The 17,306-nt window shown below is 38.9% G+C and overlaps 1 protein-coding gene across 1 annotated transcript in view; it reads right to left on the bottom strand.

The window, feature by feature from the left end:
* Positions 1–17,306, bottom strand: part of NAALADL2 (N-acetylated alpha-linked acidic dipeptidase like 2) — a 767,772-nt gene that overhangs the window by 304,258 nt on the left and 446,208 nt on the right. Inside the window, exon 6 of the mRNA XM_042461028.1 lies at positions 8,147–8,290. Coding sequence (XP_042316962.1) covers positions 8,147–8,290 — 144 coding nt within the window. The remainder of the gene's footprint in view (positions 1–8,146; positions 8,291–17,306) is intronic.

The raw sequence follows: 17,306 nt of genomic DNA, 5'->3' as shown, positions 1-17,306 counted from the left end.
GCGAGTTTTTCTCTTGAGTCTTGGTGCTGCCATTTGGGCTGCATAAGTAATGATATCTTCAGCCTGAACATTAGAGAGACTGGGAATTATGTTCACATCCAAAGTCACTGAGCCAAAGGGATACTCTATGGGAAGCACATTGTGTTCTTAAATTCAGAGCCAAGTATGCCTCACACTATTCTGTTCGCCAATAATTTCATTTTCTGGATTCAGTTTACAAATATGCAGAAATGTTTAATGGGGGCACACTGCCACATGGAAAATAACCTGTCTCTCTGTCTTTGTCAAAAGGGCTTTCAAGTTCATGTTCTGAGCATTTGAATAATGAGTTTGTTTTAAAAATTAATTAAAAACTAATATCTTCTTTTTCTTTTACCTCTAAGACCTAGAAAACAAATGGCCTCATTACAGAGTGAAATGGGAGCAACAGCAAACAGACCTTTCTTTTTCTTTCAGCAAAACGTTAATAATAATAAGACTCACTGCAAGCAATGATACTCTGGTAAGAAAGTCAATATTCTTAGTAGAGAATTTATTTACATGTAGATTTACTATTTAACACCAGTTATGCTATGTATTAGATGGGGCTAGACAGTGGTAATCAATCTAACCTGCTGGGTTTGTTGGCCTGTCCGCCTGTGTATATGTTTATTCTAGAGATAACTGCACTTTTTGTGACACTGGGTGGTAGTCCTTGCTTTTCCTAACCAGTCTAGGTTTCTCTGCACAATCTGCAGGGTTTTAGCATTAATGTGGAAAGCTTTAGGATCTCTGGAAAATATGTTTTTCAAATCTATGCCCCTCCAGTGCCAAATACAGAAGGAAAAAAAAGCTACTGAGGGAAAAGGAAAAGAGGAAGGAGTAGGAAAGAAACACAAAATACAATGGACACAAGGGGAAAAAATGCCAAAATTGCACATGATGGCCACTCTATTCTGCTTTGGTTAGGCCTCACCTAGAATACTGTGTCCAATTCTAGACACCACAGTTCAAAAAGGATATTGACAAGCTAGAGTGTGTCCAGAGGAGGGCAACCAAAATGAGAAGAGACTTAGGAAGATGGGTATGTTTAGCCTGGAGAAGAGATGGTTAAGAGGTGACCGATAGCCCTGTTTAAGTATTTGAAGGGATGTCATATTGAGGATGTAGCAAGCTTGTTTTCTGCAGCTCCAGAGAACAGGACATGGAACAATGGATTCATCTACAGCAAAAGCAATTCCAGCTCAACATTAGGAAGAACTTCCTGACAATAATTGCTGTTTGGCAGTGGAACATACTCCCTCGGAGAATGGAGGAGTCTCCTTCTTGGGACTCCACAGGGCACCAACTAGCCACAGTAGTACAGTTATTAGATTAGTAGATGGTGGAAAGGGAAGCCCAGCAGAAAAAATAATGGCAGGGATTTACACACTGCAAGCATTCATACAGAATCTAGTGCAATGTGTTGTAGAATATAACATCATGTTCTTGAATACTTCCCTCTACCCCTACTGCACCTGACTGTGTACATGTATCAGGGAAGCATATAATACGCTGATACCAAAAGAGGGTAAATGTTCCCCTCTTAAATAATAGAAAATGAGAAGCGATTGGGGGGGGGGGGGACATGTTACCTTTAAATGGATAATAATGCAAGAAAGCACTCTTCAGTGGCAACCGTCATCTTCTGGAATCAGATAATAAAATGAATAGATGTATTGTACAGTGACAGTTACTTGGGTTTAAAGGCTTACTGTGCTTAACAAAAGGCTCAAAGATTTCTCAATGGGGTAAGGAGAAGAAGTAAAATTTAATTTCCCTTAAACAGTTCTGACAACAAATCTCACTTTCCAACATTAGATGTCCGATGGAAGACTTTAAAGGTCTTGACAACTTTATCTCTTTCTTAGCTGTGCTCTGGAAAGTGACAGGGAGACTTTAGCTTAATGCAGCTTGAAATATTCTCTAAACTTTATCTAAGCCATAAAGCTACTTCATGACTAAAAGAACAAAAAGGGATTACTGTTATCATTAATAGTTCTATTTAGTTTCATCTTTAAGAGCCCTTTAGCTTCAAAACTACAGGTCATTACACAACTAATGTGTGTAACCTATGTTCCCCTGCCACTTTTTCCCCAAGCCTATGCATATGTGTGGTGGGTGGAGAGCACTGAGGACAACAAATACCATGGGAACAAGTGTATTGCTACATGCCTTGCATGCACAAAAATAGTTAAAACTGCTAAACTATGTGGGCGTTTCATGCAACCAATATTCAGGAGCAGCCATGCTGGCCATATAGCCGTGTACAATAACACCCCAAATTTACAAAACAGTGATATCTTTATCTGACCAACAAAAATGCACAAAATATGATATACTGTACAAATAATCTATCGTATAGTTGTTGCTAGAAAGGAAGTGTATTCCTCCTTATTTTTCCCTCTGAAGTTTATTGTGTGGTGTGTTAACACAAATTTGGAGAAGGATATTGTGCAAAATATTACCTCTAATCCAAGCATATTAAGAAACACACACGTATCATTCCAACTCTGTGATTCTATGATTCCAACAGTCATCCTCTCTCAATTTAAGAGGAAGGCAATGGCAAACCTCATCAGAAATGCCAAGAAAACCCTATCTGACAGCCAGTGTAACACAGTGGTTTGAGTGTTGGACTGGGACTTGTAGATTCAAATCCCTGCTTAGCCATGGTGACCCTGGGAAAGTCGCACTCTTTCACATTCAGATGAAGGCAATGGCAAACTCTTTCTGAATATATTTTGCCAAGAAAACCTTGTGATATGTTTGTCTTAGCATCACCATAAGTCAGAAATGATATGAATCACAAAACAACAGGCATATGATTTTTTCAAAACCTAACATTGTATCTGATCCTTAGGATCTATCATTTTTTTTCTTTCAGACAAATGATTTTCTCTTTCTTTCTCTCTCCCTTTCTCTCTTGTATAGCTAGCTAGCTAAATAATGTTATATAAGCGTATTAAATCTGCCAGTTTACTGAATTAAAAGTGTATACATTTGTTTTTGAAATTTCTGTAACAGTCAATTAGTATGAAAAACTAAAATTAATAATGATACCTTGAAGACTTCTACATTATTGGAAATACATTTAAAGCTTGGTTTAATTACTTTTTGTGTCTTTTTCACCTTAGAAATTGATCCAATCCACATTTTGACTCAAATCTGAAGAGAAATTATAATATGAGAATTCTCATTAATCATTGTAAGTATGTTTTTAATATATATTGTGCTGTATAAAAGGGAGACTATCTGTGTAGCAGGCCAACATGACAGGAAAATATTCCTTACCACATTATTTATACAGTGCAGTTATCTCTGCAAAATTAATTCTTGCTTAGCAGTGTATCAAATAGTCTATGAAGAAAGTTAATTGAGAATCAATGAATGCAGACAGAATGCTGAATGTACTGTAAACTTTCCAATGCAGTGCCTTCTTTGGCATAATTGATGAATGAAGGGAAACTCTGTCACAGCAACCTGGTTTTCTGTCTTTCTTGTCATGTAAGTGTTTGATCCTTTGGACAATGTTTCTCTAATCTGATGGAGTTTCCAAATAATTTTTGAATGATTGAAAATGAGTTAAAAGCAAAGCTGGTTATGGTATGCATTATCAAACAGTGACAGCTCATAGCCTCCATACAAATGATATAGTTTATTCTGTTTTATTCTCTGAACCCTATGAAAACATATGGTTGGATAGTTTCTTTTGTTCTCAAAGTAAAACTCATCTTCTGTCCATTTGCAAAAGAATCATACAGCTGGTTAATCACATGAAACAATATACAAATAGGCTGCATGTGTGATATTTTAAAAATACAATTTTAATTTTGCTAGCTGTTTATGTCACAACTATTGCCATTACATTCAGTGATATACAGGAATTATGATTAATGCATGAAACTAGTACAAAAAAAATTACCAATGATTCTGTATGGTGTGGTATGGGAGGTTGTGACACCATGAGTTACCTCACTGAGTGATGCCAACTCTAATGATGCCACTACTATCCTGCATGGCTACAGCTGATCATTGGAAAAGACGATAATTCGAGAAAATGTAGATGGTAGCAGAAAGAGAGGAAGACAGCATGCCTGATGGATAGATTCAATCAGGGATGTCACAAGCCTGAATTTGCAAGACCTAAGCAGAGCAGTGGAGGACAGGAGTCCTGAAGATGTCTCAGACAAAGGGTCAGGTTTGACAAAAGCAGTTAACAACAACAATGTTTAGATGCCGCGTGCTGCAGGAGCTTTGAAAAGCTGTGGCGGTGATGGAAAGGATGCCTTTTTTCTGGTGCAAAGAGGAACAGCATTTTGCCGGTTCTTTTTGGCCAGGAAAATTCCGGATTGGGGCCAAAGGGTGTGATTGCTGTGGCCCCAATCCAGCAATCAAAGGGGGGCATCAAGCTGCCCCTTTAGGGCTGTCTGTTTTGGTCCTTAGTTCTCACTCATTACATTAGTTTTGTATTATTTGTTCATTGCACCTATAACTGCTTTCAGGTAAATGCACTATTTTTATCTTTTTGTTTCTAATTCCCAGAGAAAAGGTGTAAATGTATGGGTGGGTAGGCAGGGAAAATATTTTATGATATTCATCAACATACTTCTCTTTTTGCTGGTAAAATCAGATGCCCCAAACCTCTTCTTTTTACTGGGGCAGTTTTGCATTTGAACACATGGAACTATTACTCCAACATCTACTTTGGACACAAAGGATTCCTAATAAAAGCTCAGGAACAAAACACTAATATAGGACCCCTGCATAAGGAAATTGAGGTGATTAGTAATGGTTGACACAGGACAGAATGTTTATCATGCTGTGTTCTATTAAGTTCAAATTAGGTAATTATTTTTTTTCTGGTTTGGGAAGGTAGTGAGGAATACATAATTGAAAGTAAGCTGAAAGTATTAGAAAGGCATCTTTTTCTGGCATGCTATTGTTAGACCTATGGAGCCAGTGTAGTGTAGTGGTTTGTGCATTGGATTATGACTCTGGAAATGAGGGTTTGATTCCCCACTCAGTCATGGAAACAACTATCAGCCCCTGAAAACCCTCAAATAAGTTCACTTTTGGATCACTATGAGTAAAAAAATGATATGAAGGCAAATAACAAGAAATGGAAGTCATGGGGTTGATATGGCTTAAATCTAGTTCCTCGGATTAGCAAAACTGATTCATTAGAAGACTGATAACGTTAATAGGGATTTAGTGTGGCGTGATTTGAATGTTGGTTCAGGATTCTAGAATATTAGGTTTGAATTCCTGCCCAACCACAGAAATTCACAGGGTTACCCTATGCAGATCAGAATCTCAGTCTTGGAGGAAGACAATGGCAAACCCCCCCCCAAAAAAATCTTGCCAAGAAACCCTGTCTAAGTTTTGCATAGGTTCTGTTTAGGATTGTCATAAACCAGAAATTACTTGAAGGAACACAACAACAACTGAGAATGGGCACAGTAGTCTCCTCCTTATCTGTGGCAGATACTTTCCAAGACCACTAGAGGATGCTGGAACCAGGTGACCAGACATCCTACTTTGCTGCTGCTGCTGCTGCTGTTGTTAGCTGTCCTCCAGTCGACCTCAACTCACGGCAAACTGTGAGTGAGACATCTCCAAAAACCCCTGTCCTGTGCCTCCCTGCTCAGGTTCTGCAGCACTAGGCCCATGATCTCTTTGTTTGACTCTAGCCATCTGGCTTGAGGTTTTCCTCTCTTTTTGCTGCTTTCCACTTTTCCTACCATTTTCTAATAAATCTTTCTTTGTCATGGTGTGTCGAAAGTATGACAACCTCAATCTAGTCATCCTGGCTTTCAGGGAGCATTTGGGCTTAATCAGCACTAGGACCCATTTTTTCACCTTTTTGGCCATCCATGGAATCCTCAGGCCCCATTCCCACTGGCCCATTTGTGCTGGATGCAAGTGGGCAGATTTGGATCCTCCCCCCCAAATCTCTCTGGAAGCAAGTGCCCACTTCAATTTACCTTATTCAGGGTAATTTACTCCTGAATTCCATTGCAGCTCTTTGCGGAGAGTTCGCATTTGCGGTAATGGTTTAAAATGAAGGCTCCTGTGTTGTCATTCAAATTCAGTTCCGCTTTCGTCAAAGGTGACTTTTCCTACAGCAACTGGCCAACCGGATGGGTACTTCCTCCCCTCCTTTTTTTAAAAAAAATTGGTGGCAGAGTGCACATATTTTGTCAAATTTAAAACCCTCTAGGTGTGTGTGTGTGTTGTATGTATTTGGGTCACTACAGATTATGGATCTTCCTCTGCCTCCATTTTCAACCCCCAAATGCAATCTAATGCCATCTCTGCATCCTCCCTCCTTGCGACCCCAGAATGCCTCATACACATACAATAATAATAATAATAATAATAATAATAATAATTCATCACCCCAAATGCCATCTCTGCGTCCTCTTGCTTTCCTTCAGCCACCCCAGAATGCCTTACAGACACATACAGTAGCAAAAGCATTCTGTATCAATTTGCCAAATTGAAAGAGAAACATTTTTAACATTCGCATTGTAGCATTCACATATAAAAATAATTTAGAAAAAAAGCCTCTTGCAAAGTGCCGTGCTGGGAGCAAGCAAATGAAAGGGAAAGTAGTACAAGCAGACACATATTCTATCTATACATATCACCCTGTAGTAAAAAGCATGCGCGTAGTCTGTCAAAATAAAAAATAGAGAGAGAAAGCTGCCTGATGCGAGAGGGAGGCTTGTTCTGTTCTGTGCCCTCTCTCTGACCTACCCTGAAGTTGACCCTTTGTCCTGCTCCTTCCTTCTCCTCCTCCTCCTTCCGATGCTGCCCTCCATGGCCCCATTCTTTTCCCCAGCTCCTTCCTTCATCCTCCTCCTCCTCCTTCACCCTGATGAAGGGAAGGCATGTTCTGCCCTCTGCCCTCCATCTGACCTAAATCCCTCCACTGAAATTGCCCCAATCATGATTGGGGACAAGTTCATATTCGCCGGACCCATTTTTTAAAAAAAGATACAGCTTTTACTTCACTTTCAAAAGACCCACACCAAGGGGCATTTGCCCCTGAACGGGTGTGAAAGCCTCATTTTCATTTGTGAAAGGATCGGGGCCAATATAAACTTCCCGTGGTTAATCTGGGCCCTGATCTGGGGTAAAAAGTAGTCTGAATGGCCTCTCAGTACTCTTCTCGAGCACCACATCTCACAAGAGTTGATTTTCCTTCTATCTGCCTTCTTCACTGTCCAGCTCTCACATCTGTACATGGTGATGGGGAATATAATTTTCTTGGATAGTCTTAACTTTAGTATTTAATGTCATGCCATTGCACCTCAGGATCTTGTCTAGTTTTTTTCATAGCTGCCCTTCCCAATTTTAGTCTTCTGATTTCTTAGACTACAGTCTCCACTCTCAATGTTTGATCTTAGGTATGGGGATTCTTTTACTATTCCTATTTTGTTTTTATCTAGAATAAATTTATCTAGTTCTTGCATGGTCATTACAAACTCAAATATTTATTTTGAAGTTGACATAGGTATGCTGGAAGGAAGAGGGAGACTCAAGAAAAGCTACAGCTTTAAGATGCCTCCAGTATCTGAATTGCTTCCCTGGTGTTCTGTGATGTCCAACAAGTCCTAACAAACTACACTGCAGCTACAGAAACTTCTTTTGGGTGACTTGAAGGGATTCTTCAGTCAATAACATGAATTAGACTTTAATGCTTTGTAGTAAGAGATTTAGGCACTCCTGATATCTAACTTCCATCAGTTGAATCTTGGCAGATGCAACAATGAATAAGCTATGACTTGACAGCTATGTGAGATTTTTCTTTAAAAAAGAAACCCTGCTATATGAAACATTTTTTAAAATTAAAATTGCTCTTCTCATCTGTGGCTCTTCACAGCTTTGTCTGCTCTCTCTCTCCCCTCACCCAATATCCCCAACCTCTTCAGAGTGTAATTGATACACTTTTGCCTCACCCCTTCTTAAAGTGCTGCCAAAAGAACATACCTGCAATTGTTCAAAGCACCCCAATTACAGGCAATTACGCAAAATGAATTTGGAGGGCTTAAAGATTATTAACCATTTAAATAGGCTCATCATCCTGAGGAAGAGAGTATGTGAGAGAGGAAGGTTTTACCTGAAGCAGGCAATTCCAAAGGCCGGCAAGCTTCATTTTCACTGTCTTTCTCTGGGGAGGAGAGCAGCTTTCTGGCCAACATCACTGAAATAGGCTGGACTAATAGAGAAGTGAGGTTTGTTCGGTTCTGTTGATAGCTTCCATCTTGAAGGAAAGTGGGGAGGGTGAAACAGGGAAGATCAATTCAGTAAGTGACAATTATAAAACCTTTTTGTCTAGACCTCTGTGTTTGAACTACAAAGTTTTGAACATATGATTAAGATTCTGGCACAATAAATCTAAAGCTGGTGAGAGAGGTTGCTGAAATTTTCCACATTGTTCACTCTTCAAGGGAATGTGACAAATTGAATGGTTAGGGTAAATGAACCTCCAAAGCAAGGATTCTACTTGCCCTAGAAATTTTTAATATAGACCCTGTAAGATTTGCTTTTTCATCTGTAACCTACATCTGTTGAAATGACAGCAAACTTAGTATACTTTACTAAATTACTGTATGAACAATTCATGCTTTGTCAGTGATGAATAAAGCCAAACATGTTTCATCCAGACTGAGAAGATGTATAACTTTTCAACAGCTTATTTTTAAATCACCTTTTAAATCCTTCCCATTATACCCCAAAACAACATTTTAATGATATTGCAACCTTCCTTTTTCCTTTTCCTTAGAAAAAGAAGTTTGACTCCAGCACTGAACTGTAATCGTACATACCACTTCCTTGACTTTCAACTACATTGCTAATAGAATTGGATTAGTTTTGAAATAACTGAACTGAACGGTTCATTAATTTTTCACCTTAAGCATAATGGAAATTTGACAGTTTTATGCTGTGAATAGACACTCCAAGGAGGACTGCACTGCATTCTAGGAAATTATAAATTACAACACAAAATAAAAAAATAAAAATAAAAGATGCTTGTTTGAATAAGATTTTGCTTTAATCCTCTGGACTACATAACAAGCTCATCTTCCATTTATTTCAAAGATGGGCAAACTGTGGTGCATTTAGCTTTCTAATGCCCCTAGTGCAGTCTCCAGCCCAAACAACAACTGATACAACTGCTATTGGGGGAAAAAAATCAGCATTAAATAGTCATGTTGGCCTTCAGAAGGTCACACTTGGTCATTCCAAGGACTTCTCTGTAGTCTTTTGTAGCCACAGACACAGCCTTCTAAAAACCTGGAAGTGTCTTCCCAATCACTTAATTTTGAAAAAATAAATAGGTGAGTCCTGACTGGTGACATCCAAGGATGGGTGAGAAAGGCCAATGGAATTTTCAAAATTGTCTATTGTTGTTTTAGAACAGGTATGGGCAATAATGGAAGGTTGGTGGGACACATTACCCTTGAGAAGACCATGTAGGTCCATACACCCACTGCTCCCCCAGAGGGGAAATTGCCCCCAAATGTCCTCTAGGGGATATGGGGGCATATTTTGGGGGCTTTCTGGACCCATAAAGGCTATTTTTCTGCAAAATGTTTTGACAAAACTTTGTCTTTACCCCCAGGGGGCTCCAGGAAATCTTCAAATGAGGTAGAATCCACACCTTCTAGAGACAGCTTGGGTCATTCTGGTGTTTTTGAGGGTGACAAAACTTCTTTTACCAAGGGGCAATCCAACCACATATGGAAATTCTTGGAACTTTAGAACCTCTTCAGCAATTAGAAGATAATAGCTGAGACTCTACATTAAACAGGCTTAGAATGTTTTTCTCTCACCTTGTTAGATATCAAGCTCTGGGAAGGGCTGCTGTTTCTGCTGCTCATAAGTGGGGAAACAATTCAGAAGAGGAAGAGACAGGTGGTCTGGGCTCATGAGAGGGAAGAAATGAATGTGTGTTGCTCTTTTCCTTCCTCTTGCACCACAAGCCAGCCACTTCTCCATCGTCTGGATTGCATTCTCCCATCCTCCCTCCTCTTCATAAAGAGCATCAGCAGCCCATTCTGGGGTTTGACAGATATAAGAATGGGGTTGGATTGAACACAAAGGGAAAGAGAATGACTTATTAATTTTATTTAGTTTAACTGACTGGTAATATCACTTAGTTCGTGATGTGATGACTCAAATGGTTAAGACTCTGACTCTGTTGATTGCAAGATCAATAGGTTGGCAGTTCAAGGCACAAGTGTCACACGATGGGGGTGAGCTCCCATCACTACTTCCAGCTTCTGCAAACCTAGCAATTTGAAAGCATGCAAAGGCAAGTAGATAAATAAGTATCACTTGAATGGAAAGGCAAACAGCATTATGTGCAGTCATGCTGGCCACATCTTTGACAATGCTGCCTCTTTGGCTTAGTAATGGAGATGAGCACCACCCCCTACAGTCGTGCATGACTTGACAACCTTGTCAAAGGGGAATACTTTACTACCTTTACCTCATATCAGTTTTAATAAACTTTTCATATATTGTACTGAGGTTGATAGATGGAGCAGGAGATTAACAAATTCTTCCCCACTGAGATTCAATGAAGGTTTTTTTATAATTCCAGTTCCCATACATGTTTTGAACCTTGGATATTACCAAATGTTACTTCCCTTATATCTTCAGCACCTGATCTTTTGTGAAGGTAATGCACTAAATGCAAATTTGTAAGGAACCTAGGTGTTCTCTCTTTTCTGTGTAAGTTCTTAATGAATGGATGTACTTGTGTAAATTGAAGCCATAATGTTTTTATTCCACCTAGTTTGCATTTTAAGGAGGTTATTTCTATTGGCCCACCTCTCATTAAAATTAACTAAAATAATTTATAAACATTTTTTTAAAGTTGATGCTAGTGAGGTTTTAATTTGAAAGGAATTATTTTTTTATGAACTATAATGAATTAACTGCAGGGATGCTGAGATACTGAAGTAAAAGAAAATATAAACAACAAGATATAAAGTTAAATAAACAAATAGAAGAGGATTGGGTCAAAAACTGATATGGTAAAATACAAATGTATAACATTGTCACTTATGAAAATTAAACATTGTGGCTTTCAAGCTGTTGGCTAGCTAGGGTGTGACCTTTGCTTTAAAAGCTTCAGTGGCTACCAGTTCATTTCCAGGGAGAACTCAAAGCTCTAGTCATGATCAATAAAACACTGTCTAACTTAAATCCAGACTATCTGACAGTGTGTACCTTTCCCTGCCTGAGTACTACGATCTTCAAGGGAGAGCTTTCCCTCTGTTCTACCACTTACAGGCTTATCTGGTGAAGACATGGGAGAAATTTGTCTGGATTCCTTCTGGAAATCCTAGACTATAAAACTTCTTCCCAAGGGAGGCCATGGCTGCATTTGCACTGCAGAAATAAAGCAGTTAGACAACACTTTAACTAGCATGGCTCCATCCTGTGGAATCCTTGGGTTCAACATTCGTTGTGACACCAGAGCTCTATATCTCAAAAAACTACAAATCCCAGGATTCCACAGTTAAAGCAGTGCCAAACTAAATAATAATAATAATAATAATAATAATAATAATAATAATTTATATCCCGCTTCTCCCTGTATTGGATCGAGGCAGGTAACAAGATATCAAAAACAATAAAATCAAGTAAAAAACAACAATATGGAAACAATAGTTAAAAGACATATTACATTTCAAGTTCCCAATCTCCCTCCCACCCTATAAAACAATTCCCAACTGACGGTCAATAAAATGAATCAAGATCATTCAATCCAATGGGAACCATTAGGTAAGTGGAAAAATTGGAAGTCAATTTGGGAAGGCTCGCTGGAAAAGATCCATTTTTATTGCCTTCTTGAAGGCACCTTAAGATGTTTTTTGGCAGATATCATCCTGTAAATCATTCCAGAATTTTGGCGCGGCAATGGAAAATGTCTTCTGGAAAGTGGTTACTAGTCTAGTTCTCTCTGACTGCAATAGATTCATCCCAGAGGACCTGAGAGTGGGGGAAGGATTAAATGGGAGGTGTGCGGGAAGGATTACATTGGGTCAGCTATGTTGGACCCAAGCCATTATTTCTGCAATGCATTTGCAACCTCAGTTGTTCCCTTTCTCTGGTCTCTTTTCACCAGCAAGCAAAGACCTTTCTATTTGACTAACATTTGAGCCTTTAACTGACTGAGGTAAAATGATGTGCTTTGGGCATGTTGCTTGTGATGTGTAGTAAGCATTTTATGTGTTACTGTTTAAGTAATATTTTAACTGGAGTCATTATTTCATGTCTTTTAAACTTTCATATTTTGTATTGTTTTTACCATTTTTGTTTTAATCTACATTATTAAGTTCCTTGAATCCCATTTTGAGAGGAAGGTGGGATATAGAACAAATAACTAATATTTAATTTTTTAAAAAAAAAATATAAGAATGGACCCCAGCCATGCCACTATTGCCAACCCTTGGCTTGGTTTCATTGGAAAATAGTCTATTGAGTCATTTTAACATGAGTTTATATGAGCATTGGGGCCCTTTTGCCTCCCTACATATGCTTTGGGATATAACAGCCATAATAATTGGTCATGCTGACTGGGTCTTCTGGGCACGGAAATCCAAAAATAAAATAAAATAAAATATGGGAGGGCTTGTGCTGGTTTATATGTTACAACTGCTAATGGAAGCTTGTTGTAATTGTTTTTGTGTGCCTTCAAGTCATTTTGAATTTATGGTGACCCTAAGGCAACACTATCATGGGGTTTTATTAGCAAGTTTCCTCATTTTACTTCTTTTGTTTTGTTCTTCATTCCACAACCTTCAAATCCAGAAAAAGACAAGATAAGGACGAAGAGGGAGGAAAATGATTTGCAGAGATAAGGAGAAGGTAACTGGCAGAAGGCAAGTACAATATGGAACAGCAGCAGTAGTGCTTAAACGCTTTGAAGGAAGCTTTCCAAAAGAATTCAAGGAAAAACTTTGATGGATAGAAAACTGTGAGCTGTTTCAACATGGCAGAACCAGTGGATGAAGGGAACAGCTGGATTTGTGTGGAATACAGAGCAAAGTGAAATAAGTAGGGAAAGATATATAGAGAAAATTAAACTCAAACAGTCTGTCTTTCTGCCTTTCTTCATGCCAAGATGTCCATGAATAGAAGACTGGCAACTGGCCAGCTTGTTGCTTGCTTGATACTTTAGGTAACTGCTGTTACAAACAAGGAAAAGTAAGAATGACTTCATTTAGTATAAAAACAATCCTGCATGTGCTGAAAGAAGGAAAGTTTTGCCACCATTCAAAAAGCTCTCTCAAAGCTGTCTTTCCAAGCAGCTAAAATGTAGTCTTCTGCCTGATGTAATAGCACAAAGATTTTCCCAGGGTAAGCTGGCACAATGTATGGTTTTCAAATGTTCAAGGATCAAGAGTGTCGGTTTTTTAAAGCATGTATTGATTTCAGGCGTGGTGGAGTGAGGGGGGGCACCTTTCCTGGGGTGTTATGTGCTTTTATGGCAGGCATAACATTTAGTACTCAGTTGGAATGCAAGTTATCCAAAGCATTTTGTTTTCTTTTAAAACTCACTTTGGGTTTTTTTTTTTTTTTTACGCATTTGATTCATTCCTCATGACATTCCTTTGAATTTTCTTCCCTTTATCAAAACAGATTGAGAGCTATTGTACTGCATGAACCAGAGTCCATTCATATTTTGCCTCTATCTTACAAACCTTTTGGTGGCATTAAACCAAAATAATGACACTCTTTCTCATTATTACACCTTCAAATTTAAAATAATAATAATAATTATTATTATTATTATTATTATTATTATTATTATTATTATTATTTCTATACCGCTTTTCCACAGTGATCAAAGTGGTGTACATAGTAAAATTATTAAAACAACATAAAATTAAAACCACATTACATTAATTACAATATACAATTAAAATCCCATTCATAGGTGTATGTAGTGAGAGGGAGAAAGGGGATCGAACATAACTTCAGTGTACATTGGGGAATGCTTGGTTAAAGAGAAAGGTTTTAAGCCTCTTTTTAAACAGTTCAAGGGAGGTAATGAGATGGAGCTCCTCGGGAAGACTACTCCAATGCTTGGGGGCCATTACTGAAAAGGCCCTCTGAGAAGTAGTAACATATGTCGAAGTAGGGTCTTTGAGCAAGTTCTTCCCGGTTGTTCTGAGAGTGCGGGGCGGATTATATGGGGAGATGCGGTCCTTCAAGTAACTCGGGCCCAAGCCATGTAGGGCTTTATAGGTAATTACCAACACCTTGTATTGTGCTCGGAAGCAAATAGGCAGCCAGAGAAGATCTTTTAAGATTGGTGTTATGTGGTCAAACCTGGAACGACCGGTGACCAATCTGGCAGCCATGTTTTGTACTAATTGAAGCTTCCGAGTTTGGTACAAGGGTTGCCCCATGTAGAGCGCATTACAGAAATCCAAACGAGAGGTTACCAGAGCATGTACCACCATTTCAAGGTCCCTTTGGCCCGGGTAAGGTCACAGTTGGCGTATCAACCGAAGTTGATAACAGGTGCTTCTGAATAGAGACGTAAGGAAAGCTCACAATTTTTTTTCATTCTCAGCAAAAAATGATATCTTGATACATTGAGATACACCATTGATAATAAAAGTGATGCTTTGCAATACAGGTATTGGAATTTTGAAACACGTTTGTGAACATTAATTAGCCCAAAAACATACTGTATCTGCAAACAAACAAAAATTGCACAGAAAACAATGAATTCTGTGCAAAGTGTTATGTTGAGCTACATTTTTGGGAGACCCTTAGGTTTTGTGGAAATGATTTATTCACAATCAAGTTCTGAGATGCTAAAAAATGGAGGGGGGGAAATAAGAGTGGGACCCTTATAATCTAGAGCTCTAGGCAGAAAACTCAAAATAATTTCATTTTTTCATGAGAAAACTAAATAACTGTTTATGCTAAAGAATAATATGATTCCGTGCTCAAAACCTAATTGGATTTGAGTTGAATATTATTTAACAGTGATGATGGAACTGTATCTTCCTTGAAATTTGAAAACAGCAGGTTGGTTTAGGTGGTTAATATACAGTCAACCCTCGGTATACATGGTGGATTGGTTCCAGACCATTCAACTAGATATGAAAATCCATGGATGCTCAAGTCTGGGTTTTCTCCAATGGCACTGTGTGCATCACAGTGTCCCATGATGGCACATGCATATGGCCATGCCGCCATTGGGAACAAAAGAACTTAATGGTGGCACAGCCATGTGCACACACACTACCATGGGACAACGGGGGCTGTCTCTAATGACAGTGTGGCCATGTGCATGCACTACCATTGAGGACAATATGGGCTTGTCATCCACGGATGCTTGAATCCGTGGATGGCAAGTCTGTGGATACTGAGGGCCAACTGTATAAACCTCACTGCTACCATCTCCCATTATCTCCTACACATATCAACTATTTCTCCCTGCCTAATCATATGGCCAGCCCTGTGGGTAAGGTTCCTCATTTTATTTTGAAATTCTGATTGACCCAGAGTTCTTGATTATAAGCTTTAGGTATTATGACACCAATCCCATTTTAAACTATTCCTTAACCATAAAAGTCCAAATGGGGATTTGAATCTTTGTCTCCTGGATACAAAACTCGTTGAGTCCAACTACAAGCCACCTCTTGGTTTTCTTGTGCTGTTAGCCCTATGCAGCTATTATTGTTGTTGTTGATGTTATTCTGTCTTTCTTCCACCCTGAAATTCATGATCATAAAAGTCTGACATGCAGCTACTAACCAACCAGATCTGTATCTTGAGAGCAATCAATCTATTGGAAGAGACCCAAAAGTCATCTCCTTACTATGCCCATTTTCTGTGTTTATTCTTCTTCATCCTTCCTTTTGCTGCCTGAATATCTTGTTTTATTGTAATTATTGCTAAAATGAGAGCATTACTGTTTTCAAAAGGGATTTTTGTATGCCCTGCATATGTGTGGAATTTGTCATTCACAGTTCCAAGCTGGGATGCAGTTAATTTCTCTAAGGAGATGTTCAGCAGATGGCAGTAAAAAGTGGAAGTTAGGGGATTATTTTTTTCATCTTTTGCAAGCTAAATGCTAACTAAATATCAAGCAGTTAAAAGCAAAGAAATACAGGTTTGTTTTGATGATTAAAAACAAAAATCAAGCATGAAAACTGTATGCCAAGCAACAAGTCTGGAACAAGCAATCAATTATACAATGTATCTCACTAGACAATCAGAAGAAAGCCAGAGTTACACAGTGCACCTGCAAATGTCAGAACAGAGTGGGTGGGATTTCAGGAGAGGAGATTTATTTAATCAATTACTTGTGGATTGTCCCATGGAAAAACTCACCCAACCCCATTTTCCACTACAGGCAGGATTTTTCTTAGTCTGAGTCTGGCTTCAGCAAAACAGTAACTGCTGGAAGGTGAGATTGGTAGAACATGGCAGGAGTAAGCACTACCTTGCAGCAGTTGCGCCTCCATTGCAGATAGGTGTAGATGAGAATTAGTGTGTGTGTGGGGAGGGGTGATTAAGCATCATCTCCCACTTGTTTCTCCCCTATAAATATCTTCAATCCTATATTTATTTCATTATAATTATTAGTAACACTTATATTTTATCTTTTTTTCTTTAAAGACTACAATGCAACACATGGACATCTAATGGCTCACCACTTCACTCTCACAACTTTATGTGCACCGGCTGATAAAGAATGAATGGCTCAAGATCTCAGTGAGATCAATATGTCAAGGCTCAAACAGATCTCCCAAAACCCAATCCAACCTGCCATGAAAGTCAGATTTGGCAGATGTGGAGTCCACCTTGCTGCCCTAGCACACCCTTAGGGGCCACAGAGACTGGTAAAAACATAAGAATATGACAGAAACAAGAGCAACCATAATGACAAAAACAACAAATTAAGATAGTTGGTCAGCACGGGGTATTGCAGTTGTTGGGTGTTCCATGAGAGTCAAATATTTGGGAGAGTAGTCTGAAGGCATAGAAACTTTAAACTGGCTTTAAACATAGTGACTAAAGACAAAATGACGCAAAATTCCTGGCTGGCTATGATGCTCTAGGTTAGAATTAGGGCATCATAACTGCTTTGTATTCTTGTTTGCAATCATGACACTATCACCATGGCCAGAAAGGACCCTGAAACCCACCCGAAAAGCCAGTCAGTTGTCTGGAACAATGGGGGTCTATGCTGCTGCCAAGCAGGGATGTGACCAGCCCACTGCCACCAGTAATGG

The sequence above is a fragment of the Sceloporus undulatus genome, chromosome 3 (genome assembly GCF_019175285.1).
Source record: "Sceloporus undulatus isolate JIND9_A2432 ecotype Alabama chromosome 3, SceUnd_v1.1, whole genome shotgun sequence".
NCBI lineage: Eukaryota > Metazoa > Chordata > Lepidosauria > Squamata > Phrynosomatidae > Sceloporus > Sceloporus undulatus.
Note: the sequence above shows the minus strand (reverse complement) of the source record. Positions and strands in the feature narration are given on the sequence as shown.